The 26,384-nt window shown below is 41.2% G+C and overlaps 3 protein-coding genes across 8 annotated transcripts in view; 2 read left to right on the top strand and 1 right to left on the bottom strand.

Moving 5' to 3' along the window:
* The first annotated feature begins 1,056 nt into the window (after window positions 1–1,056).
* On the top strand, window positions 1,057–25,916 carry pld6 (phospholipase D family, member 6). 5 transcript variants are annotated; one of them, XM_047365300.1, is made up of 4 exons: window positions 1,057–1,145; window positions 17,441–17,619; window positions 19,517–19,746; window positions 24,962–25,916. In XM_047365300.1, the coding sequence occupies exons 2-4, from the start codon at window positions 17,441–17,443 to the stop codon at window positions 25,207–25,209; spliced, it is 657 nt and encodes a 218-aa protein (XP_047221256.1). In that variant the 5' UTR covers window positions 1,057–1,145; the 3' UTR covers window positions 25,210–25,916. The 5 variants fall into 5 exon arrangements, with proteins under 5 accessions (XP_047221256.1, XP_047221252.1, XP_047221251.1 ...); XM_047365296.1 differs by lacking the exon at window positions 1,057–1,145 and adding an exon at window positions 14,164–14,340; XM_047365295.1 differs by lacking the exon at window positions 1,057–1,145 and adding an exon at window positions 14,164–14,349.
* LOC124868267 (transcription elongation factor 1 homolog) lies at window positions 9,895–14,275 on the bottom strand. 2 transcript variants are annotated; one of them, XM_047365307.1, is made up of 4 exons: window positions 14,134–14,275; window positions 13,689–13,825; window positions 13,527–13,597; window positions 9,895–11,111 (listed from the first exon to the last, which is right to left on the bottom strand). In XM_047365307.1, exons 2-4 carry the CDS (start codon window positions 13,802–13,804, stop codon window positions 11,047–11,049), a joined length of 252 nt encoding a protein of 83 aa, XP_047221263.1. In that variant the 5' UTR covers window positions 13,805–13,825; window positions 14,134–14,275; the 3' UTR covers window positions 9,895–11,046. The 2 variants fall into 2 exon arrangements, with proteins under 2 accessions (XP_047221263.1, XP_047221264.1); XM_047365308.1 differs by having other exon boundaries at window positions 14,004–14,144.
* The window catches only part of LOC124868266 (ras-related protein Rab-3D-like), a 19,841-nt gene continuing 13,184 nt past the window's right edge, over window positions 19,728–26,384 (top strand). The window contains exon 1 of the mRNA XM_047365303.1: window positions 19,728–19,746. The gene's annotated coding sequence lies outside the window, so the exon portion shown is untranslated. The remainder of the gene's footprint in view (window positions 19,747–26,384) is intronic.

Here is a 26,384-nt window from a genome sequence, read left to right as displayed (position 1 = left end):
AACTTTTAGCCTATACTTCAAATGTTCAGACAGATTCTGTTTTAGTGATTCCCTGATTCCACGGGTCTGGTAGTAGACAGGCTGGGTGTGGCTGATAAAATTGATCGCAGCTCTAAAATAGATGTGGGTAATCACAGAAAATGGGGGAGTTTGTTTGGTTGGCTTTTCACCTGCATTTTGTATTCACTCTTTGGTGTAGCTGATATTAAAATTATTTAACAGTCTGAAATATTTACGTGTGACAACAAGTATAAACAGAAAACAAATTGGCTATGAGGCAAATATTTCTTCACAGCTCTGCTTTATTTCACTCTTAGTAATTTAAAGCTCTGTCGACTGTGAATAATACAAAGAAGGCTATAATGTATGAGGGATTACAAAACAAATCCTTGACAGTTTGTGTAAAGAAACACATTCAGTGAAAATGAAGAACAAAAAGACAGGGTTCTGTAGCTCTTTCTCTCTGTGTGTGGTCAGTGAGACAAATTAATCACCCATCCGCAGAGGTGCATTCATTGTATTAACCCTGAACTCAGTGTTAGCCTAAACTCCATCATGACTTGGAAGTAGCCAAACCCCAGCTCTGGGGCTGCTGCTGCTGCTTCTGCGCTATGGGGCCACGTTCTCCGGCGGCTAGAATTGGGATGGACCAGAGGGAGGGGTGGTTTATCAGAGGCGGAGGAGAGGAGAGGAGAGGAGAGGAGAGGAGAGGAGAGGAGAGGAGAGGAGAGGAGAGGAGAGGAGAGGAGAGGAGAGGAGAGGAGAGGAGAGGAGAGGAGAGGAGAGGAGAGGAGAGGAGAGGAGAGGAGAGGAGAGGAGAGGTGAGAGGTTGCAGATGAGTTACGATGCAAAGGATGTTGCTGTTGCCACAGCAGCTGCAGAGTCTCCATCGCTCCATCCATCTCTTCCATTCCTCGGCAAAAAAGGGAGGAAAAAGGAGTGATTATGTGATTCCCCCACAAGCGGGAGGAGAAGCGCACAGTGGAGAAAGCAATAGCATGGATGGAGAGGGGTGGAGGTGGAGGGCGGGGGGGATGGAGGCGTTTTCCTGCATAGTATAACCTTTTCTCTGACTTCAGCGTGGAAACAGTGCGTGGCACTAAGAACGGCGTCTCCGTAGGAGCAGCGTAAACGTGGACCAAGCGGTAAGTAATGATTTTTTTTTCTTCCTTTCATAAAATCCGATTGTGCCTTAGCTGATTGCGTGGATGCAAACACGTTTTGTTGTTGTGATCATGACAAACAGGCTTTGTTTTTATATTACTGGAAGTAAGGAAACTAGACTTAAAGAGCCCGCATGAAACCGTCTATAACACAGCACTAACGCCCGATCAGTGATCAGTGTGATGCTGGCAGGCTTTATGGTTTGATAACTAAACAGGTTGGTCCCAGCGGCATCCCCACCAAAGTGCCTATCAAACGTCTTGATGAGAGATGCACCTGCTTCCAGCTCAGTGTTTCACCGCAGCGCGTCTTCCTCCTTTTGTAGCCGGCTGAATGGAAAGTATGATGGTTTTTAATCCCGTTCACACTCTAGAGGGTTAGGGATTCAGTCCACGCCTGCCACCCTAGGATCTGAACTGGGATCTCCTTGTCAGTGGGAGCGGATGTATTTACCAACAAAGAAAGCTTGATAACCCACGCCTGTCACGTAGAAAACAGGTGCCGCTGGCTATGTGTTATTTTACAGTCTGTGGATGTTTGGTTATCTGGGCCAGTAGGCCAACTTGGAGCCCTTTGTACTGGCAGGGCCGGACTTTAGCAAGGGCTTACCATGGCAGTAGCCTGGTGGTCTTTCATGGGGGCCAAAAAACGGCTTTTTTTTTTGTGCTTTGTAATGAATATTTGCATAATGGAATAACAGTTTTAATTTCTTAGATTTTCATGTTGATAACCAGCACAAAAGTATTTAAAAACAGTGATGTCACAAACAAGCCAAATCTTTGAGCCCAATCATGCCATGAAGAGCCAGCTTTATAATGTGTTCTTTCTGTCCACGGAAGTCTGATTTTCCAAATTACCAGCTGGAAACAACATGAGATGCCGTAAATTTCACATGGGAACGTCAGAAGTCATAGAGCAGCCTTGAGTTCTGTAAATAATATGGCTGCCGTGCATATAAAACATTGTGAACCTTGCAGGGATAAACTATTTATTTGCAATTCTCACCATATATATCTCATTAAACCAGTGCCACACATACAACTACACAACTGCTGCTTGTTAAATGTGTTCCTTTACTTTTCAAGCACATAAACTAGAGAGAAATACATTGTTATTAGCTGGTATTGCTAACAGCAGTTAGCAGAGTTACTGTGACATTTTGGGTCATCTTCCTTTTTTATGTGCGTGAAGATATCTCTAGAAACAATGTTGTTAAGTTTAAGCTATTTTTTAGAATGGGAACATACCAGAACAACTATCATGTGGTCAAGGCTTCTATACGTTGACATTGATGTGTCACTTGCTAATAGTCCATTGTAGTTTGAATGCAGTTTGTGACTAGTAGGGGTTTAGCAACACATCCAATCCACGAGACAAGATGATATCTAATACTCTGCTCCAGTGAACAAGACATCATGACATTTTAGCTATATTTTTGGAAAAACTAACTCTTTATTTATTTATTTTTTACCTGTTCAACGTAGAATTATCCTGTTTAGATTTAACCTGTGTAATAGTTTTAGGTTTTTAACAATAGATGTTCAATGCAGTCCAGACTCATGAAAAGGAAATGGAAACTGCCCTTGTGTTTGCTTTGATGGGAAGCTATAAAGCACAAGCTAACTTAAACGTCCGTAGCGGCTAGTGGCTAGCCATTTGCTGTGTTTTGTCTGTGCTACACAAAAATAATGGAGACATATTTAACATTTTTATAAGGCAACAACTAAATAACTGTATCCTTTTTATTACATCAAAATATAAGTCTATAGGAAAGCGCACATTCATTTGGACAGATAAAGGTAGATGCTAACTCCAACTGGAAGCCACTCCTTGAGACACACTTCAATTTGAAGAAAAAATATTGTGGATTTTTAACTTAGCACATATTACACCACCAGTGAGTAGGGCATCACAACTGGTTTTATCCCAGAAGCCCACATTCTCCTAAATCTGGCCATGCTTTGGGGATCTTCAGCCAAAAGCTTGGTAAATGCAAAATTTGAGGAACTGTTAATTGTACACTTTAGAATAATTTTATTAGAAACAGTTTAGACTGGGTCATTTATTTATTTTTTGTCTATGTAGTGACTATTAGACTCCACAGCATGGCAGAAATGACTGGAAGGATTTGCTGTTGCAGGAAAAAGCATAAAGATGCTCATAACAGGGCCTTTAGTTCCAAACAATTAAGCAATAATGTGCAAGCAGCAGGCCCAGCATCCGCTCTGCTTCTGTTTCCATCACAAGCTCGTCTCATCTTTGCCTCCGGGCTCAGCCACTTGTAATTCTGCGTTCTACACCAAATACCAGGTACATAAAAGGATTGATAAGTCTGTTTGCGTCATACATAAATATGAAACACAGACCGATTTTCTTTCATTAGGCCCTCCAGCTGGAGCCAGTTCCCTTTCAATCAAGTCAATCCAGGAAATGGATTTTCTTATAGATGCAAACCAGATGTCTTTCAGCATCAAATAAACTTCTTACCAGTCTATAAATATGTTATTGGGGTTGGTCGGAAGAAGGTAGAATCATAAATATGTGGGTTCATGATCAGTTTGCATGAATGTGTCAAAACTGCTGCTCCAGGCACCCCCACATGAGTGTCATGTTTTCATAGCTTAACCTCAATATACCACACTGAAGAGTGTTTGCAGATCAGACGGAGAAGTTCCCGGTGACACAGAGCAGACACACGGGGCGAGCTGGGCGGCAGCGGGGTGTATTTTTACACCAGATCTGTGACACTTCCCTACATCTCTTCACAGCTCATGGTGAGAACAGAAGACATGTCCACATGGGTTGCCATCACCAGCAGGCCGGACTTCGACAGTTGAGACAGAGGAATAAAAGAGGCGAGTGGAGAGGAGATGGGGAGAGGGAGACGAAGGGGGGTATAGGTAACGAGCAAGATGTTGAGGTCTTCTAAGTGACAGCAGGTTAAGGGTCTCAGAGGAATTTTCCCAGAGTGTCAGATTTCCTGGTAGCTTGAATGGATGTTTTGCTCATGCGCTGCATGTGTCTGGATGGATAAACAAGCAGAGCTGAGGGGTATGAAAGAGCAAACACGGGGCGGGAGTGGGAAAACGGTAGCAGACGTATTAGCGTGATAAGAGAAGAAAGGTTAAGGGGAAAAGTGAGAAGAAGTAGGGAGAAAAGGAAGACAGTCATGTCCTGTTTTTGTAAACTGGACCTGGAGTTTTCCAAGAGGAGCTGACTGTGGTGCTGATGCAAACTCTCCTCCTCTCTTTTTCCAATGGCTCTCCTCCCTCCTTTTCTCCTCCTCAGCTGACAGCTACTGTGTCTCTAATTGGCAAGCGTGGATTGGGAAGAGTCTGGCTTATTTTCCATGGGACAGAGCAAGGAAGGAAGGACTGTGTTTTTTCTGGAAAGGAGATGGGAGTTGGGAAAGAGGGAAGAGAATAGGTGAGGGCTAAACATCTGTTATTTACAGCATCCGTTGTTGGTAATCGCTCCCTCCCCTCAGTGAAAAGGAAGCAATTCCTGACACCTTGTAGATAATTGGTGATCCTGTCCTCTCCTTGAGTGCTCAGCTAAACGGTGGCTTGATGTGAGGGAGGGCAAACAGAAGGGCGAGCTGATGGCATTGTGATCTCTTGATGTTTGTGGATATACATAAAGCATACAACCTAGTTAGTTATTTGGCAGTGGGCTCAAATTGTGAATGCTACTGCTGCAGCATTGCCACTCAAGGCTAAATATGATCTCTTTTGTCTCCTTTATCACAGGTGCTGTCCTTAAAGATTCGCCTCCACGGTGGTGAAAAGGATAACACAAAAGACAAAAAGAAAGGACCTGAATGGAGAGAGGAAGGAGTGGAAGTGTGGGTGGAGGCGGGCATTTGTGCTCCGGTCTCGACCACGGGTATTCTTGGGTTGATAATACAGATGTAGATGTTATTGCTTGAGAATACGCGTAGTCGAGAGGAAGCTTCTTCACCAACACTGGATCTGATGCAGAGCTCTGTTCTATATTGCTGCAGAGTCCAGAGACATGTACAGAAAAGAAAGCAAGATATGCAATTGTTTGGTCAAGCAGGTTTTTGAAATATAGTGCCTCGTAAGAGTATTCTGCCTTTTGTCACATTGCAGTAACAAACTTCAATGACATTCTTTGGGATTTTATGTCAGAGATGATTACAAAATAATGCATAGTTGTGAAGTGAAGGGAAACAAATACATGGTTTTCAATTTGCTTTAGAAATAAAAATTTGAGGGGTGTGGTGTGGATTTGGTCTGATGCTCCTAAATAAAATCTGGTGCTGTCCTCAGAGAACAAGAGGTTATTCAAGATCAGAGGAGCAGCCAGTAGAACCACTGTAAATCTGGAGGAGCTGCAGAGACCCACACCTCAGTTGGGAGAATGTGTTGATAACTATGAGTTTTTAACTCAGAAAACTGCCCTTTATGGAGGAGTGGTGGGAAAAAAGAGCTAACTTAAAGAAAGCCATAACAATTCCTTTTTATTGTTTTTCCTGGAATGAAGGGTGTTTGATCAGATGAGACCAACACTGAACTGGCCTGCAAGGAAAATGCTGTGCATCTGTAAACAAACACTGCAGATCACTGTGAACGCACCATCACTGAGAAACACGGTGGTGACACCATTATGTATGGGGATACTTGTTTTACAGTGGGAAATGTGGACAGAATGACCATTAGCTGTTCACTTCACATAACTGGCCTTTGCTTAAGAGTGTAAAGAAAAAAAACAATGGTGGCTTGCAAGCCATGTGGCAGTATGCAGATTATTTGTTACAAATGTAAAAACCATGCATCCTTTTTTTCAGTTTATATCCAAGTGTGTACTTATTGTTGTTCTATCACATAAAATCCCAATGAGATACAAAGAACTTTGTGGCTGAAATGTGACTAAATGTGACAAAAAATTAAATGGAAGTGTGCAAAGCAATTGAGGCAAGCCAGGTGCCCGAATCAAATTCAGCCACTGAAAAGGTGTTATCAGCCATGTCACTCTGTCCACCTGTGGAGTTGATGGTGTCAGCCTCGTTCAGCAGCTCCTGCAGAGGAAGCTTTGCACCATGCTGCTAAGCTAAATCCCCGGATTTAATTCTGGAAGCTTAGCACAAAAGTCTTTACCCCTGTACATGAAATCCAAGTTCTTGATTGTCTATTCTTGTCATTCACAAGAGATCCCATAATCTCATCATTTCATGGCTGTGTTTCACTGTTTTTTTGTCAACCACTTCTTGTCTGGTTTTCATTCCAAACTAGAAATCTTTAAATTTCCAAACATAATGCCTGAGAAGCACTTTGCTCAACCATGATCCCATCCAGATCACCTCCCGCGTTCTTATTTTTTGACTCTTCGGCTCAGACTGTATCAAAGAAAAAAAAAACCAAGTCAGATTCTGATGCCAGTAGCAGCAGCAACAGGAGACAGTAACACATAAGGACATGTAAAGCTTGCACCCGTGGCTGACATTTCAGCATTTTGACTCAGATGACTGGCTGTCATGATGCAGAATAAGACTCACACTGACACAAACACTAAAACCTCAGCAAGGGTTTTAGAATCTACATGCCAACAGGGAAACAGCAGGGTTTGAAGGACCTCGTGGAAACGGCCACACGGATAGATCTCTTCCATGCGAGTGCACATACGCTGCAGCGTGAAGGTTCACTGGGTCCGTGCGCCTGGGGGGGTTGGGAGGGAAAGGATTGACTGTTTTTATGAGTAACTATTTTTGGTCACAATGATGGATGTTTATGTCTTTTATTGATCAAGTTGAGGGTGTGGGCTTGAAGAATTCTTGGGACGTTTGGGTTTGCTGATTAATCAGGCTGCTGAGGTGGAGGAATAAAACATCAGGAATAACATTTTTGGAGCATTAACATTATTGCTAAGGTATTATAAATTAGAAAATCAACATCTCTTTGCAAATTCAGCAATTCATTAGCATCCTGTTGCCCTGAAGATAGATTACACTCCCATAAAATACACTTGCATGATTTCTTCCCACTGTGTAAGCAAATCCGTGACAGTATGTAATCATAATTAACACAAAATTCCCTCTGATGCTCCGTGAACTTGTTGATTGGGCGCAAGCGCTTTCTGTGGCTGTGTGTGTTTATGCGAGCGCGCGCATGTTGCTTCCAAGCAACAAAATGACTATTGTGAGCACAGCTCCAGGTGCCTAGCAACCAAAATCGCTCTGTTTCCCTGGCAACAGTTGCCCTGGACTCGCTGTGTGGGTTGATTGGCAGCCTTGACAACAGGGAGACAGAGTGACACTTGACCTCGCATGCTGAATGGGAGAGGCGAAGGAAGGAGCGAGAGACGGAGGAGGAGAGAGGGGGAGGGAGAGGCTGAATGATAATCATTCTCCATTGTAATCATCCTCCAGCATGTTTCATAAGGCGCTGTCAATACTTTTCCAGCTGGGGTCCATCATCGAACACAATGCATGCGCAGAGCATGCATGCACGGTCACACTCCTCCTGGGTGGAGAGCCCAGGCAAGCACTCAACATCTCATCTATTATCACTCAGGCCTGTCTGGTGCACCACCCCACTACACTGTCTTCTTTCATTTCTGCTACATTCTGCGCTCTGTGGGAATAAATGGGCTCCTGAAAACATGCAACAGTCACAGATGCCACAGGACAGTAGATTGGCACTCAAAGACTGCCTTCAACAATCTGAAATATAAGATCAGCATAAGTTTTATGGACAATGTGCATTTCTAGCTTTCCTATTCGACTTTATATTGCTGAGAGGGGCTCCATTGTGCCGATTTTGTCAAACCAAAAAATGTTTTTGTATCTGCTGTGTATGATAGATTTCAGTGGAATAGTACTAAAATTAATGTGATGTGAAACTCATTTTAATCAATATGCAGTTCTGCTCAGACATACACGAATCATCAGCATGAATGTTGTATTAAATTTGAGTTTTTAATGATGCTTTTTGGGTTTGGAATAATAACACAACTGAAATGAAATTTAAAAACAAGAATTGGGTGTAAAGTATAAATTTAAGAGAGACTATTCACAAAGGCTGAAATTTTTACATACAGATTTAAATATGTACAGTTCTTACACCTCCACAAATATTTGCTGAGCAGGAAGCCAGAGAATGTAGCCATCAACAAGGTTTTTGCAGTAATTCTGGCTGAATATTTGACTCGCCTTTTTGGCAGAAATGTTAGAGTTGATTTAAACCGATTGGGTTCATGGATCAGACTTTTAAACTTAGTACAAACGTTTTTTCAATAGGGTTGAGGTCTGGGACAGGCCAGAGGCTAACGTTTAATCCATTCCAAAGCCAGTTTTGGTGCGTGTTTGGGGTGATTGTCGTGTTGAAACAATGAGTTGTGGCCAAGTTTCAACCACCTAGCTGTGGAATTCAGGTGAGCTTAAAGAAGTTCAATGTAGTTCGTTTTTATTCCACCCACTTTGTGCAATGCACTGCTTTAGCTGGTATGGTATGGTATGGTATTGAGTCTAAAAGCCCAACCTATTGTAACTAAATAGTTCAATTCTGTCTTGTCTGGCCATAAAATTAGCTGCAAGGTGTTTATTTTAGAGCAGAGGGCTTTGTCTTGGTCTGCTTTATTGTCGACAGTAAGGATGCTAGAATTGAAGCATCTTCCAGTTTATGATCAGCTTGACCTTTGGTGTTTCTTGAGTTGTTCTTCAACATGCTAAAAGATCATCTTTTATCTTATGGCAGAGGTCTGCAAACTGTAGCTCTGGAGTTACGTGTGACTCTTAACAGCTTTGGCCAAAAATAAAACAGGACTGAGTAGTTTTTTAAAATACAGAGGTAACCAAAAAGGCTGGGGTTAGCATCTTCTTTAATGCGTTTGTGTAATATCCACCTAGAAATCGCACACCAGGACACTAATGGTACAGAGAATATTATTTTGTTTTTTTCTTCCCTTACTATAATTATGGAATGTTATATTTCAGAAAAGGTTATCATTCTCTTTTTATAAAATGTAAGTGTAGTTGTATGTTTTTATTTAAAAATAGTTTTAAAATTAATATTACAATTTTGGTTCTTTAACTAAAGAAACTTTAAAAACATTTGATCTGTTATCATTTGAAGGGTCATGCTGGTTTTGTTTTTTCTTCAGTAGGGATGTGAGCAATTCTTGCTCTTTGGATTGTGTCTGGTGATCCAGGGCATGTGGTCAAAACCTGGAGAGTCTGGTGTTCCAAGAGGGCAAAGATCCTAAAAACACAAGCTCAGTCCTATTGGAAATGTATAGATTTGCCTAAAAACCTGTCTGTGCCTAGATGAGCTCCGTCTGTTCTGATAGGAAGAGTGGGCAAGACCTTCTCTGCAACTTGATAAAGCACATTTATCCAAATTTTACTGAGGGTTTATGTATCATTTTAGACCTTTGTGGATCAGAGAACATTTGCATTAAATTCAATTCTAGTTTGTGGCTTTGCATGTTGTAGTATGATTCCACCCTGAGAAAAATAACAGCTCTAATTAAAACCCATTTAAAACCCAAAATGAAGATAACATTCATGCTGATACTGGGTTTATGAAAGCTTCCGACCAGAGCTGCGTATTATCAAATTACATAATTTAAAACGCACAAGAATTAAACGTACAGATGCTGAAACATATCAAATTATCTTGAAATGTGTCTTTTCTGTCAGTGTTGAGTCTCCATTTTTGTAATACGTCAATTTAGCTGATTCAGTGTACAAGCATAAACCAGACTAACAGATAAAGTCAACAGTCTTCTTTATTTCACTGATCACAGTTGAAGACATTACAATAGTCGTTTAATAACTGTTTAATTTACAATTATCCAGCATTAGATTCCAGCAGAGCAAAATACACTATTCTGCATACATGTTTGAAGGTTTATTCTTATAGAACAGGGTTCTTTCATCTAACAAGCACAAAACAATGATGTGAAAACTGAAATATTCAACCGGTTACCTGTTAACTATGTAGCCAACCCTTTATATTCTGCATTTCAGTTTTTTACGTTTGGATGACCTAGTGTAATTTAGGTTTATGAGGAAAACATAAAGAAATATTATGATGAAGAAAACTGGTAACACATGCTCTACCAAGAGGAAAACATGGAATATTTTATGTATACAAAGAACTGGAAATCTGCAGCATTCATTTAGGACATTAATAACTATTACAGTGCATCATTTACGTGAAGTCGCTCCACATCCCTTCTAAGATCTTTCCACCTGCCAGGTTTTAATATAGGCAATAAGCAAATGTTGCACTTCAAGTAGATCCTGCTGAGTGATCAAGATCAATTAGCTGTACAAGTTGATTTTTTTCTACTTTTACATTATGTCCTTCAGAGTCTGTTTTCTGCTCACTATTCAGTACTTACTAATTTCACAATTAAATGCAAGGGCGCGACTTCTCCAAATTATGTATTTCTTGCATAAAACCAGACTCTGCAGTATCTAGCAGAATAGTAGAATAAACTAAATATCTGGACTCCAATTTTTATTTCGAAATTAAATATATAAAAACCATGCATTTGTCTCAGGGCCATCAAATATTACGTTTAAAAACCACACAGCCCTGCTGTATGTAAGAGAAGTCAACATACCCTGCACAAAACAAATTATATAAAATCTCAACATTTAAAGCTGAAGCTGTAGGCTAATATCTTGCAAACAAAAATCAGGAGGAAAGGTTTTCCAAACAGGCTTTTGCTGACGACGTCAGAAGCCAGACTGCTGCTGACAGAGTGAATCTCTACTGACCATAAAAATGCTGTGAATATCACGAGTGAATGTTTCAGCCATGTCCTCGGAGCCGCTTGATCTGAAAGGGCGCGGCCCTGTTGCCGCACGTTCGACTTCTCTGGCTTCCTGAGATGTGTCCAGCTCCACGAGGACTACTGATTGGCTACTTCGCAGGCATCTATCCAGTCACTGTACACATCTACAGGCTCCGACAGATCTAAAACGGTTCTGATTAAGGAAAACAGAATTCTACATAGTTCACATCAAGTGGTGTTAAACATATGACAAATAGGATTGCAATTAACATATTTAAAGTATTTCTGTTTCTAGGCTGTTTCATCAGCCTCTAATATACAACACATTAAATCATCTGATAGAATCCAACCGTTTTCCCTAATTATTCTAAAAGATCTCATAGTACCAAGTAGGCTACAGATTTAGATTCCTTTATTTTCAGTTTAAGCAGAAATAAATATACTGAGGTCACACATCTTTACACTTATTTTAACTGTTTTCTGTAACCATCAACAGTAACGTTATGTGTTCCAACTTGCTGGTTTGACCTGTAATATGCAGAATAAATTATTTCAGACAGTGCACCACTCAGCTTTCAGCCATTTTGGTTTAGGTGCGTTAAAGCAGGGATGCATCTAAAAGTTGTAGGTAAGTAGCTCTCGAGAACTGAACCTGGGTGCCCGTGACTTATGTTCTGGAGCAGGTTAGCTTTACAGATTATACTTGAAGAAAAGGATCACCTCTCAACTGATCAGTCTCCTGAGAAAATAAAGAAAAATGAAAAAGGACACTGATGCATGAACACACTCTGCCTCCACTCCTTTTTTCTGCTCAACGACTCCAACTGCATCTTGGCTCCACATAAAATCTTTGTGATAGATCTTAGAAGAATTGATCCTTATGTTCCTAAACCTGAGACCGATTACTCCGGAGTCTGCTCATGTTAGAAGCTGAAGATAAAAACTAAAGATCAATTAACATGCCTCCCTCTTTAAAGATCTCATTTATCATGAGCGCATCATACTCTCCAACCTGCTACATGTGGTGTCTGTACACTTGTGTTCATACTCAGAACACAGATGGCTTGTATAACTTCCTCTACACAACTGTTTAACACCACAAATCAACCTCATGTTTTAACATGGACATCTATAGTACCTCCACCTGCTAGACCGAACCATTTATCTTGCTTTTATCTTGACCATTTAGTGCCAAGAGGTTTTAAAACAGTTGGGATTGTTGAACAGCGATGATAAAATTACAGTCAAAATGACATGATTTATGCTTTAATAACAGGGCAAAGATATTAGTAAAAAATTAATATGCACATTCACCAGCTTTTTTGCTGGCCTTTTCATTGTGACTGGTCCTTTTATTGCAGCTCCACCTGTTTTATATGACAAGCAGTAGCAAGAGTAGCTCTGGCTTGATTTGACTGCATTAAGTAGCCAGGTCAGCCAGATCTGTTTAAGAAAACCAGAATAGGTTGAGCCTCCTTCATAATATAATGGCCCTGGAAAAGCACTGGAACACATCATCTTTTTCCACATCAAAAATGAACTAATCCTGATACTGATTATAAACAAATCAGCTCTGAGAGCCAGTTCTGTGTAGTGAAAAATCAGAGCAATAGGTGGTCCTCCTTGTATTCTTCTCCTCTTCAACATTGGTCATGTGGCCGCACTGAGCAGGAATGGGAGGGGCGGGGGTTTCAGACATAGCACACACATGAAGAGACAGAGAAACAGGTGGGGGTAGGGTGGTGCTAGGGAGTGAGAGAGAACAGCGACTTGAAGACAACATGCTGGAATGGTAAGAAAATTATTAATGGCAGGAAACTATTAAATTTAGATGCTATTTAAATGACACCAATCACAAAAGTCAAATGTATAGTATACAAGGTTTGAATCTTATATTAAGCAGGCTCACTTGTACAGGCACATTAGATGTTTTTGTACTGTAAAATGTAATTTCTGCACTACTCTGTTATAGGGCAGAAACAATCGGATTAATTGATTAATTATTGAAATAATCAGATTGTTTCTAATTAGAAAACCAGTAATTAAACCAAAACTGTTCATAAAATATATACATTTTTCCATTTACCATGATATTCTATCCAGTACTAATTAAGTGTCACAGTTTTAGCTTTCCCTGGTTCAAATTCTGTAAAAACTCTGTTACGCGCCTTTTGCAATCCAAGGATTCATTGTTTAATTGAAAAAATAGTCGACGTATTAAATCGATTAGCAAAACGATCGTTAGTTGCAGTCCTGGTCCGTTACATGTTGAGGATAAGTTATATAAACAAACAAAACAAAAAAACAATAATATGAATGTTTTGTAAATAAGTAAAAAATCATTTTACATAATTTTTTGATAAAACCTTCATTTAAGAAGCAAAAACAAAATCTGAGGAGCCAGCTGGGGACTGAAAGAGTTTTTTTTTTTTAAAGAGAACCGAACCATAAGAACCAGGTCTCTTAAAAGAGCCGCATTTCTCTTTACTATAAACTGAACACAGACTAAAGTGATGTGACGTTTCAAAGCACTATTGTTATTCAGTTCCTCTTTAAGAAGGGAATGTCTGCCTTAATCCACTTGGACAGAAGGATACAGGTAATGGGAGTCTGGAACTCCTCCAAGCAGACAGAGCAGGATATTACCCCAGTGTTCCTGCTTCTCTCCCTGTTGTGACAAAATATACAAAGCAAGTTAGAACCCAGCCGAACCCATGCAAAAGAACTTCAGATCTTCAGATACAGGTTTAGTTTTTTACATTTTGACATCACATGACTTCTCGTGGTTGCAGAAGGGGCAGGTGAACTGAGTTTCCAGATCCCCTGTCATCTTCTTCTTTGGAGGAGGCTTTCTTTTTGATTTGCGTCGACCCATTTTACACAGGTTGCACAAAGTCTGGGTGAGAGAGACAAACAAAAGAGGTTTAACGAAGAGATCACCAAATATAAGATTATATAAAACCTTATGAATGATTCCAAATGGCCCTCACTCCTCTTATAACTCCATACTGTTGTTAACTTAGCAGGCTAACGTTAGCATGTTTGTTGTTGATTTGTTTGACAACTTCACTCACCTCAGGATCATAGACACGCAGATTATAGTTTGGAAAGAAACTACTACTAGCTAATGCTTACATTTACTCGCAACAACTGAACACGGCGTGACTTTTACAGGTTAACCAGTAGAAATTTAATGTTGTTTACCTGCTTCAGGCTGAAAATACACGTTGGTGAACTGAACAAACGAGCTCCTTAAGACCCGGCACCGACAACCGTTCAATTGAAATGATTGGAGGAGAGCATTTGCGTCACGGTCACCCATTGGCTATCCGAAACGACAGTCAACTCGATTGGCAGCGATAAAACACTTCTGACATGTCCCTCTCCCGCATGGTGGCGACAGAAACTCTGGCAGGTTTGGGGTGAAAACAAGTTCATGTTTGTTGTTTTGACATGAAACTGTTGCTAAACCTTCAGACATTTAATAGGGGTACCTTTTTCTCAACGGCTGTTTTACACTGGCTGTATTCTGTTGCGCTGTTTGGAAACTTCCTGTATGCCGTAATCAGTTTTGTCGTTTGGATTTATCAGCTAGCTTAGCTAACGGATAAATCAAGTTACAAGCTTTTCTCGAATTGATTTTGCTCCATTGCGCTATTATAATGAGAAACTGTTTATTTAAATAATTTTTTTCTAAAATATATATATAAATTGAACAATGTAATAGTGTAAAATATGAAAAGTTTGTATGAGAAGGTTCCTAGGCAATAGGAAACTTTCCGCAAAAATGTTCACACTCTTAACCCATTGTCACATAACAGCCACAAATGTCAGTTTATTTTTTTGGTATTTTATGTGATGGAGCAGCACAACGCAGTGCGTAATTGTAAAGTAGAAGGGAAAGGACACGGGGTTTAAAGTGAGGTGCATTTTTATTCAGGCACCTCAAGTCAACCTTTTGGGTTGCTTTTTCAATCACTGCTGCAAGTCTTACAGAGTATATCTCTACCAGACTCCAATAATAGCTCAAAAGCTCAGTCAGATTTACCGGAAAGTGTCTGTAAGAATACATTTTAAAGTCTTTTCACAGAATCCCAATTTGATTTATGTCTCGACTTTGACTTGGCTATTCTGATTCATGGTTAGGCTTTGTTCTAAGCCCTTCTAATGTAGCTCCGGCTTTTTCTTTAGGATCGTTGTCCTGCTGAAAATTGAACCTCTGCCCAGTCTCAGGTCTTTTGCTGCCAGGTTTTTAGCATCCGCACAGCATGATAATGCCACAACTATTTTTCATCACAGGGATGCTATGTTCAGGGTAATGTGCAGTGTCAGTTCTTTGCCACACATAGCAATGTTCATGTTGGTCAGAAAAAAAATCATTTTACTCATAATATGCATTTATGCACTACTTTGTGTTGGTTTATCACATATAATCCCAAATTTATGGTTGTAATATGACAAACTGACAAAAAAAAAAATTTCCATGCCACTGTGCTGTTGAATGAGTGCAATTTAAATTCTTCTACAATTTTACATTTGCAAGTTAGATAGTTTATTTAACTATACAGTACAGACCAAAAGTTTGGACACACCTTCTCATTCAAAGAGTGTTCTTTATTTTCATGACTATGAATATTGTAGCTTCACACTGAAGGCATCAAAACTATGAATTAACACATGTGGAATTATATAGTGAACAAAAAAGTGTGAAACAACTGAAAATATGTCTTATATTCTAGGTTCTTCAAAGTAGCCACCTTTTGCTTTGATTACTGCTCCACACACTGTTGGCATTCTGTTGATGAGCTTCAAGAGGTAGTCACCTGAAATGGTTTTCCAACAGTCTTGAAGGAGTTCCCAGAGATGCTTAGCACTTGTTGACCCTTTTGCCTTCGCTCTGCGGTCCAGCTCACCCCAAACCATCTCGATTGGGTTCAGATCCAGTGACTGTGGAGGCCAGGTCATCTGGCGCAGCACCCCATCACTCTCCTTCTTGGTCAAATAGCACTTACACAGCCTGGAGATGTGTTTGGGGTCATTGTCCTGTTGAAAAATAAATGATGGTCCAACTAAAAGCAAACTGGATGGAATAGCATGTCGCTGCAAGATGCTGTGGAAGCCATGCTGATTCAGTATGCCTTCAATTTGTAATAAATACCCAACAGTGTCACCAGCAAAGCATCCCCACACCATCACACCTCCTCCTCCATGCTTCATGGTGGGAACCAGGCATGTAGAGTCCAACCGTTCACCTCTTCTGTGCCGCACAAAGACACGGTGGTTGGAACCAAAGATCTCAAACTTGGACTCATCAGACCAAAGCACAGATTTCCACTGGTCTAATGTCCATTCCTTGTGTTCTGTAGCCCAAACAAGTCTCTTCTGTTTGTTGCCTGTCCTCAGCAGTGGTTTCCTAGCAGCTATTTTACCATGAAGGCCTGATTCACACAGTCTCCTCTTAACAGTTGTTCTAGAGATGTGTCTGCTGCTAGAACTCTGTGTGGCATTGACCTGTTCTCTAATCTGAGCAGCTGTTAACCTGCGATTTCTGAGGATGGTGACTCTGATGAATTTATCGTCCGCAGCAGAGGTGACTCTTGGTCTTCCTTTCCTGGGGCGGTCCTCATGTGAGCCAGTTTCTTTGTAGCGCTTGATGGTTTTTGCGACTGCACTTGGGGACACTTTCAAAGTTTTCTCTATTGTTCGGACTGTGATGGTGTGGGGGTGCTTTGCTGGTGACACTGTTGGGGATTTATTCAAAATTGAAGGCATACTGAACCAGCATGGCTACCACAGCATCTTGCAGCGGCATGTTATTCATTCCGGTTTGCGTTTAGTTGGACCATCATTTATTTTTCAACAGGACAATGACCCCTTACACACCTCCAGGTTGTGTAAGGGCTATTTGACCAAGAAGGAGAGTGATGGGGTGCTGAGCCAGATGACCTGGCCTCCACAGTCACTGGACCTGAACCCAATCGAGATGGTTTGGGGTGAGCTGGACCGCAGAGTGAAGGCAAAAGGGCCAACAAGTGCTAAGGATCTCTGGGAACTCCTTCAAGACTGTTGGAAAACCATTTCAGGTGACTACCTCTTGAAGCTCATCAACAGAATGCCAAGAGTGTGCGGAGCAGTAATTAAAGCAAAAGGTGGCTACTTTGAAGAACCTAGAATATAAGACATATTTTCAGTTGTTTCACACTTTTTTGTTCAGTATATAATTCCACATGTTAATTCATAGTTGTGATGCCTTCAGTGTGAAGCTACAATATTCATAGTCATGAAAATGAAGAAAACTCTTTGAATGAGAAGGTGTGTCCAAACTTTTGGTCTGCACTGTATATAAAAAATATTATTAGTAACACAATACTACAAAGACTTGTTTGATGATCAAGTAGACCTTATTTAAAAAAAAAAACAGTTATATATTTATTCCAGATGTTTCTTACCCTACCATAAGAGGATGAATAGCAGGTGGCTGGACTTAACTGAAATCTTTACTGTGTGTTAGATGTCACTGATGTGGAGCGTGAAGGTGGTCGGCCTGGGAGTGGTGGCATTCTCTCTGAGTCTGGAGCTGCTTGGCTGGCTCTTGGGTCGCCTCAGACACAAAAGATCCCTTAACAAGGTCCTCTTCTTCCCCTCAGAGGTGGCCTGCGTGGAGCATTTGTTCAGTCCAAATTCAGCTCGGTAAGTCCAACTAGATGAAATTACAGTTGTGCTTTCTCATACAGAAACTACATGAGATTCTCAACATTTGACTTTTTAAAGCCATTTTAAAAAATTTTCTTACAGTTTTTCTCAGGAATTTTAATCACTATTACCCCTTTTCCATTGGTACCAGCTCTGGTCGGGTTGGGTCTACACGGGTTGGTTTGTTTTGTGTTGCAATTGCTCACCATCTTGGCGTGGGGGCGGGATCGTCAATAGCAAGGCAGCCCCACAGTCTGAAAAAGTAACTTGATGTGGTTAGTTGTGACATAAACACAACACCAATAGAGCACCTGCTGCTCAGTCTATAGCTGTTGACAGACTCAGAGCGATATCGAACTGGAGGGTACAAGCTAGAGGGTGTGTGAGGGTAAGCTAATGCTATCTAATGCTAGCTAGCTATAATAGTGGTCATACACACCATAAGCCCAGCACAAATAGTTACTGAAATGTGCGTGACTAGTTCCACATTTAGTTATGTTACAGCCTTATTCCAAATGGTATCCAAGTCTCTTTCCTCAAAATTCTAGACACATTACCCTTTTATAACAATGTGAAAGAAGTTTGTTTGAAATTGTCGAAAATGTATTAAAAATAGAACACTAAGAAATCACTTTTACACAGGTCTTCACAGCCTTTGCTTTATACTTTGTTAATCCACCTTTGGCAGAAATTACAGCCTCAAGGCATTTTAATAATGTAACAGGCTTAGCACACCTATCTTTAGGCAGTTCATCCAATTCTTCTTTGCAGTACATTTTAAGCTCCGTGAGGTTGGGTGAGAGACATCTCAGCACAGCCATTTTGAGATCTCTCCAGAGATGTTCAATCGGATTCAAGCCTGGACTCTGGCTTGGCCACTTCAGGACATTCACAGAGTGGTTCTTAAGCCACTCCTTTGAGATCTTGGCTGTGTGCTTTGGGTCGTTGTCCTGCTGAAAAATTAGCCTTCTGAGGTCAAGAGCGCTCTGGAGCAGGTTTTCATCCAGGATGTCTCTGCACATTGCTGCATTCATCTTTCCCTCTATCCCGACTAATCTGCAAGTTCCTACTGCTGAAAAATATCCCCACAGCATGATCCTGCCACCACCATGCTTCACTGTAGGGATGGTATTTGGCTGGTTATCAGCAGTGCCTGGTTTCCTCTAAACAAAATGCCTGGCATTCACACCAAAGAGTTCAATCTTTTTCTTATCAGACCAGAGAATTTTGTTTCTCATGGTCTGAGAGCCCTACAGGTACCTTTTGGTAAACTCTAGATGGGCTGCCATGTGCCTTTTTATTAAGGAGCAGCTTTCTTCTGGCCACTTTACCGTACTGGGCCGATTGGTGGATTGCTGCAGAGATGGTTGTCCTTCTGAAGGGTTATCCACAGAGGAACGCTGGAGCTCTGACACAGTGACCATGGATTTATTTTTTTCATCACCTCCCTGACTAAGGCCCTTCTCCCCCGATCACTCAGTTTAGATGGCCGTCCAGCTCTAGGAAGAGTCCTGGTGGTTCCAAACTTCTTCCATTAACAAATGATGGAGGCCAATGTGCTCATTGGGACCTTCAATGCAGCAGAAATGGTTCTGTATCCTTCCCCAGATTTGTGCGTTGGTTGCATCAGACACACAATGACAACTGTGGGACCTTATATGGGCTTTTGTAGTCATGTCCAATTAACCGAATTTACCACAGATGGACTCCATTTAAGCAGCAAAAACATCTCAATGATAAGTGGAAACAGTATGCACTCAGCTCAGTTTTGAGCTTAATAGCAAAGGCTGTGAATACTTACGTGAATGTCATTTCTTGATTTTCTATTTTTAATACATTTGCAACAATCTCAAAAAATGCACTGTAACTTCCTTCTTTGTTTCTGCTCCTCCAGCGCATGTATCTGTCCGCTGCCACATGGTGTAGAGACATCTTTCTCTCGTCTCCTCTGCCACATCCTCTCTGCCACCTCCTCTCTGGACTTGTGTGTTTTTTCTTTTTCCAACATGGACCTGAGTAGAGCTGTACTACTGCTGCATAAAAAGGCTGTAACTATCCGAGTCCTGAGTGACAAGGACTATTCTGCCATCACTGGCTCTCAAATAGGGATTCTCCGTAAGGCTGGTAAGAAAAACACGTCTCCTGATTTTTGTGTCTTGATAAAATTTATTTTCATTCAGTAACATTTCCTTGAGAAATTTTTGATCAAATTACTTTTGCTTTCTATTTTTTTGTGTTGAACATGTTTTAAAGTCATATTATCAGGGGGTAAAGTACAACATTTGTTTTAGTTGTTTTTAAGGTCTAGATAAGTTTGGAAACCTAAAAGAAAAGGTAGAAAAATGACTTTATCATATATCCCATTACCTAAATCATCCATCCATTCATTCTCTTCTGGTTATCTGAGATTAGGTCGTGGGGGTGTCGTGCTAAGGTACTTACCATCGACAGAATTTGCATCCCCTATGTTCCCTACTGAGGCGGAAACAACTGGGTCCGTTCTTCATGCCGAATGCGTGCTCCCCATGTAGAGGTTACAAGTTCTGTTGGGGATAAGTACCTTGACACGACAGGGACAACATGTCCAGGAGGGTCCAGACAACCCCTGTAGACTGACAGGTAAATCGAGAGCTTTGTTTTTCTGCTCAGCCCTTTCTTCACCACAACAGACCAGAGCAGTACCCACATTACTGCAGACAAAGGCCTAATCTGTCCATTTCTTGTTCCATCCTGCCATTACTTGTGAACAAGACACCAAGATACTTAAATTCCACCACTTGGGATGAAAACTCACCCCCAAATCAGAAGAGACAGTTCACTTTTTTCCAGTTGAGAACCAGCACCTCAGCCTTGGATGAGCTGACACTCATTCTGGCTGCTTCATACTCAGCTGCAAACTGCTCCAGTGCATGCTGAGGTCATGGCCTGATGAAGCCAACAGACCCACATCATTTGCAAAAAGCAAAGATGAGATCCTGAGGTTTCCAAACCAGACACCCTCCTCTCCACGACGGTGCTTAGAGATCCTGTCCATGAGCACCACAAACAGGATAGGTAACAAGGGGCAGCCCTGGGGGAGTGCAGCACCCACCGGTAACAGACTCTACTTTGTCCAGAAAATGCAAACACAGTTATTGCTTTGGGCATACAAGGATCAGATAGTCCTTAAAAGCCACCAAGATACCCCATACTCCTGCAGCACCCCCCCACAAAATAACTTGGAGGTTACAGTCGTAGGCCTTCTCAAGATCCACAAAGCACTTGTTGACTGGAGAAGCATACTCGTCGACCCCCCCATTAATTCTGCAAAAGTAAAGATGTGGTTCACCATTCCACAACCAGGGCGAAACCCACATTGCTTCTCCAGTATCTGAGATTTTGAAAATCAGTCGGTGCCTCCTCTCCAACACCCTAGAGTAAGTTTTACCAGGGAAACTAAGAGGTGTGGCACCCTGCCACCGCACTCCACCGCAACTCTGCCACAGTGATGGAATCGCATTCTTCCGAGTCTACAAGCTCTGCCTCCACCACAGAGGACATAGTGACTGGATTAAGGAAATTCTCAGTGTTCGTTCCACCGCCCGATAACACCCTCAGTCTGGTTCTTCAGGCCGCCCCAAAGCCTACACAGCCTGTTTCCCCTTTCTGAACTCCTTTCAGTCCTTCTAGCCACTCGGTACCAGTCAGCTTCTTCAGGAATGCCCAAGGACAACCAAGCCCTAAAGGCCTTCTTCTTCAGCCTGATAACTTCCATCACCACTGGTATCCACCAGTGGGTCTTCTGGTTGACACTGCAACTCTCACCAATAACCTTCATACCACAGCTCCTGCATGCAGCATCTGGAATGGAAGTCGTGAACATGGTCCATTCAGATTCCATGTCCAACCCTCCGTCAGAACATGACAAAAATTCTCCCAGAGGTATGAGTTGAAGATCACTCAGACACGTTCTTCCGCAGAGATTCTTCCAACTTACCCTCACCACCCCTTTGGGTATACCAGATCTGTCCGGCAGCCTCCCCTGCCACTGGATCCAACTCACTACCAGGTGGTGATCGGTTGACTGCTCTGTGCCTCTCTTCGCCAGAGTGTCCAAGATGTAATGCCACAAGTCTGATGTAACAATTGCAAAATCAATCATTAACCTTTGACCCAAGGTGGCCTGATACCAAGTACACTTAAGAACCATCTTGTGCTCGAACATGGTGTTTGCTTAGGATATTCTTTGCCTCGAATAGAAGTCCATTAACACAACACTGCTCAGGCTCAAACTGGGGAAGCCGTTCTTCCCAATCACATCCCTCCAGGTAACTCTGTGGTTGCCTAAATGGGCATTGAAGTCCCCCAGGAGCACCACTGAATCGCTAGTTGGCACCACTTCCAGAGACTCCAAGAAGGCCAGGTAATCTGAACTGCTATTCGGAGCATAAGCACAGTCAGACAACAGTCAGAACCCTACCTCTTGCAAACTGAAGTTGCAAAAAAGCGACCCTCTCATTCACCAGAGAAAACTCAAAAATGGAGGCACTGAGCTGGGGACGTATGAGTATCCCCACCCCCACCTGATGCCTCTCTCCTTCGGCAACTTTAAAGTAGGAGTAGTCCCGCCCCTCTCCCAGATTTGGGTTCTAGAGCCCAAGCTATGATTGGCTCTAAACCCTTTTTATTTTTTTAGCTGGTACTGCTCAACCTCACATTCTGACTCCTTACCCACCAGTAAGGTAACATACCATGTCCCCTAAATCCAGATTATATGGCCAGGAATTAGCAAACCAATGCTCCCACCCTCTCCGGCCACATAACTTGACTAGCGCCTAATCCCAAAGTTCCTCTACAGGTGGTGGGCCCACATAGATGTGACTTTATGTGAGTTTTTCGGGCTGAGCCTGGCCGAACCCTAGGAGCCAAAACTAAACCATCAGGCGCTCGCTTGTTCCCTCCCTCCCCAGGCCTACGACCAAGACGGTAAATATTTTTATAATTAGGGTGTAGTAACACTGATTATAAAAATAGATGTACACTTTACTTTAAAAAAAAAAACTTAAATATTGACAATTTGAATTTCATTAAAGGCTTACTTCGAACTAATTTTTGGACATTGTCACTATAAAAACTTAAATGAATTTTGGGCAATGGTCCTTTTACCACAAAATGTTAGAAACGTTGCAAATATAGAGTCATGGTTCCTTTGTAGAAACAATTTAGTGAAATAATAAAAGGTTGCTCTGAACCTCTTTAACACCATTATAGACATATTTAGCTGGAGAAACAGTGGGCATGACACTAGTCTTACTCAACAACAGGAGCTCGCTCCAGGCTCTTGGACCTAAAGTATCATTGTCAGTAAGTCCCACATGATCTATAATGGCGAGCACTGAGATAATGGGGTGTCAGGGTTAGTTGAGGTTGCTGCTACAAGCCCCTCAATGACTCAGTGTAATGGTGCTTTGAAAGATTTGTATCACATGTGTGACTCATGCTGTCTCACTCTGTCTCTCAGTCCTCTCTGCAATTAACAAATCACTGTCACTGCGTTTGGTTGGGTTAGAATTAAGTAAGTACATAGCTGGCAACCAGACAGCAAATGTTATTAGGCAAAGTGTGTGTGTGTGTGGGTGTGTGTGTGTGTGTGTGTGTGTTTGTGAGCGACTGTTTGTGTGTGCCTGAGTGAATGTTGACTGCAGACCTCAGGAAAATTAAGTTGGCTCAAAGAAAATTAAACTCCTCTTCCATCTTTTGTAATTGTTTTGCAGAAACATTTTATTCTTGCTGAATGTAACTGGGGCCACCACAAGGTAGCTCAGTTTGCAGTCACTCTTTGAAGTAGTCCAGTGTTTGTAAAATACAGTCATGACAAGAAGAAAGTACAAACTGTTTACAGTCTGGGTTTTCGGTATAAGATCTGGTCTGTATTTGTTCCCGAACTTATTTAAATCAAACCTCATCTGAACAAAAACACACAACTGATTCCACACTGCCATTATTCATAATCCACAGTGGCCTGTTTGATCGAACTCAAACAGCAGCAAATAAGCACAATTATCTTATACTAACTGTCAAGTTGGTGGTGGAGGGCTGGTGATTTGGGCTTCCCTTTCAGCCACAGAACCTTGGCGCTTTGCAGTCACAGAGTCAACCATGACCTTCTCAGTACACCAATGTATTCTAAAGAGAAATACCAGGTAGTGTGTCTGACAGCTAAAGCTAGACTAAAATTATGTGATCAAGAGGACAACGATACCAAACAGAATAAGTCTAAAACAGAATGACTGAAAAGTAAAAGAAATGATGCTGTTGATGGGAGAGGTCAACCTGATGAAAATGTTGTGGTAACCAACACAATGACACACTGGTGAAGTCATGCAGACTACTTCAATTTATTGCTGATGGTGTTTTTCTGAAGCAATAATAGGGTGTACTTAGTTTGTCCACACACAGCTTTTGTTTAATAAACAATGTGCTGCAGGTTCCTTAATAGAGGTGGTATTTTTGAATACAGCAGGAAGTGGTTCTAATATTGTCATGGCACAGTAAGTTATCTTGTATACAGTTCTGTGAAAAACTAATTGCCCTCTTACAGATTTCTTCTGTTTTTCCTTTTTTGTCACACTGTGACACTGTATCTAATTATCAGAATATAATATCAGACAAAAGTTAATACAAAAAGCAGTTTTCAGATGATTTCATTTATTAAGGGAGAAAAAAGCTGTCCAAACCAACCTGATAACTGACTGTACCGCCCTCGGCAGCAACAACTGCCACCTCCACAGCAGAGGGATTTTGGCCCACTCTGACGACAGTTCAAACACCAATTCTGATTGAACCAGAGCGTTTATTAGTCGATTCATGGACCAAATACCTGCTGTGAATTTTGCAGTTAAGCTCCTTGTTAGAGAAAAGCCAGTTATGTAAAAAGCACTGGAACATTAAACAGTTGGACATGTACATTCAAAAGTTTAGAGGTCACCGAAGGTTCACCTGTAAAGGTCATATTGCATTTTAGGTTCATCCTGAAATTTCACCTCAAAGCTGAATATCTCCAACTTTATGTGAGTAGTGTATGTGTATTATTTTCTTTCTTTTGAGTTTTAATATAAACATTCAGGGATACGTTTTCTATGTGTGCAACCATTAACTAGCCAGTTATTAAGATGTTATATTGTCAGCAAGAAAGTATCTAGAGGTTTATGTGGAATAATCTGTGTTGTGTTTACATATCGAAACGCTACACTAACAATCTCAAAGACCGAAAACACAAAGTGTTAGAGTTTACGACAGGCAGGATTTGGGTGGAATGCAGATTCTGCATAACACAAAAGCTTCTCCCTGGTCTTCATAGGCATCTGCGTTCGATGCGATGTAGGCTCTGCATACATGCACCACAAGTTTGCAGTGGTGGACGGCCGGCTCCTCATCACCGGCTCCCTCAACTGGACGTTGACAGCAGTGCAGAGCAACTTTGAGAACATCCTCATCACGGAGGAGGCAGAGCTTGTCCAGCCCTTCATCAAGGAGTTCCACCGGTTATGGGTGCTCAATGATCCAGCCCGATTCTATAAGAACCTGATTAGCGATGACGAACACTGACAGATGGAGAAGATGTGCGTGCAAAATCTGTTTCTTCAGCTTAGCCTGTTGATCTTTTCTTGTTGTCAAGGAAACTGGAGGAGACACTGGAAGGAATGAGACTTGTTTCATCATTCAGCCAGCATCTGCAATATATAGTTTCTGTTCAAGGCATGTTTTTGTATTTTTCTTAGTTGGAAAAACAATGCCTTTTAAGTTCTAACCAATATATTAACTCGCAGATGGTATCTCAGTTTTCTAAAGACTAATAAAGAGAATGCCTTTTGTTTGAGTATGGTTAAACATACGCTGTTTATTTAGCTTAGAATGTGTCTTTTATTTTCTTTTAGATATTTTTGTCTCAGCTGTTAGATCTGGTAATTAAGCTACTTTGTGTTTTTATGTGATAGCATACTGCTATATGTTCAATACAAATATGGATAGGAATTGGTTTATTGCTTAAATTGAAATCTTTATACATCTTCTGTACTGAGTTGCACTTGCTGTAAAAATTGAAGTTGATTGTGTTTTTACTGCAGGCTCGGTGTAGCAGTGTTGCATAATTTATCCTTCACATTTTATATTGTTCCAAATAGTTTATGTACACCATTGTTTGTGGGTGGTTTTGAACATGCAGAAGGAATCTTGTTTAAATATGAAAAACTGGACTCTTCCTGATTCTGCTTGTTCTCACTCGGACTGACACTTTAATAAAGGAAAGAATTTGATTTAACTTTTTATATGTTGAAATAACACTTCAAACATTGACATCCTCAGTAGGTTGTTAGAAATGAGACATGGGCACATAAAGTGTAAGGCTCTGTCCTTTTAACAGGTCATGGTGTGGATGCTCAATAATGTAGATGTTTACTAAATGTTCCTCAGGTAACAAGAGACCTGGAAATACTTTCATTTAAACCTTCAAAATAGGTATTTGGCAAGATACATCAGTGGCAATCAGTGACTGAAAATTTGAATTTTTCCTCCATTTAAGAGTGTGAGTGTAGTGTTTATTGATTTTTATCTTGGATTGCTGGTCCGCTAAGAAGCGGACTCAACCAAATATATTCGAGTCAGACCATAAAGTATTTATTGTATGAAAAAAAGAATAGCCACTGTTAAAATGAAATATTTTACTGCAAGCAAACCAAAAAATGTGCCACTTATTTACAATTAGTAGTTTCAAAAAGTACACA

Source organism: Girardinichthys multiradiatus, chromosome 5 (assembly GCF_021462225.1).
Source record: "Girardinichthys multiradiatus isolate DD_20200921_A chromosome 5, DD_fGirMul_XY1, whole genome shotgun sequence".
NCBI classification, from domain to species: Eukaryota; Metazoa; Chordata; class Actinopteri; order Cyprinodontiformes; family Goodeidae; genus Girardinichthys; species Girardinichthys multiradiatus.
The sequence above is the reverse complement of the archived record's forward strand: the minus strand, read 5'-3'. Positions and strand labels throughout refer to the sequence as shown.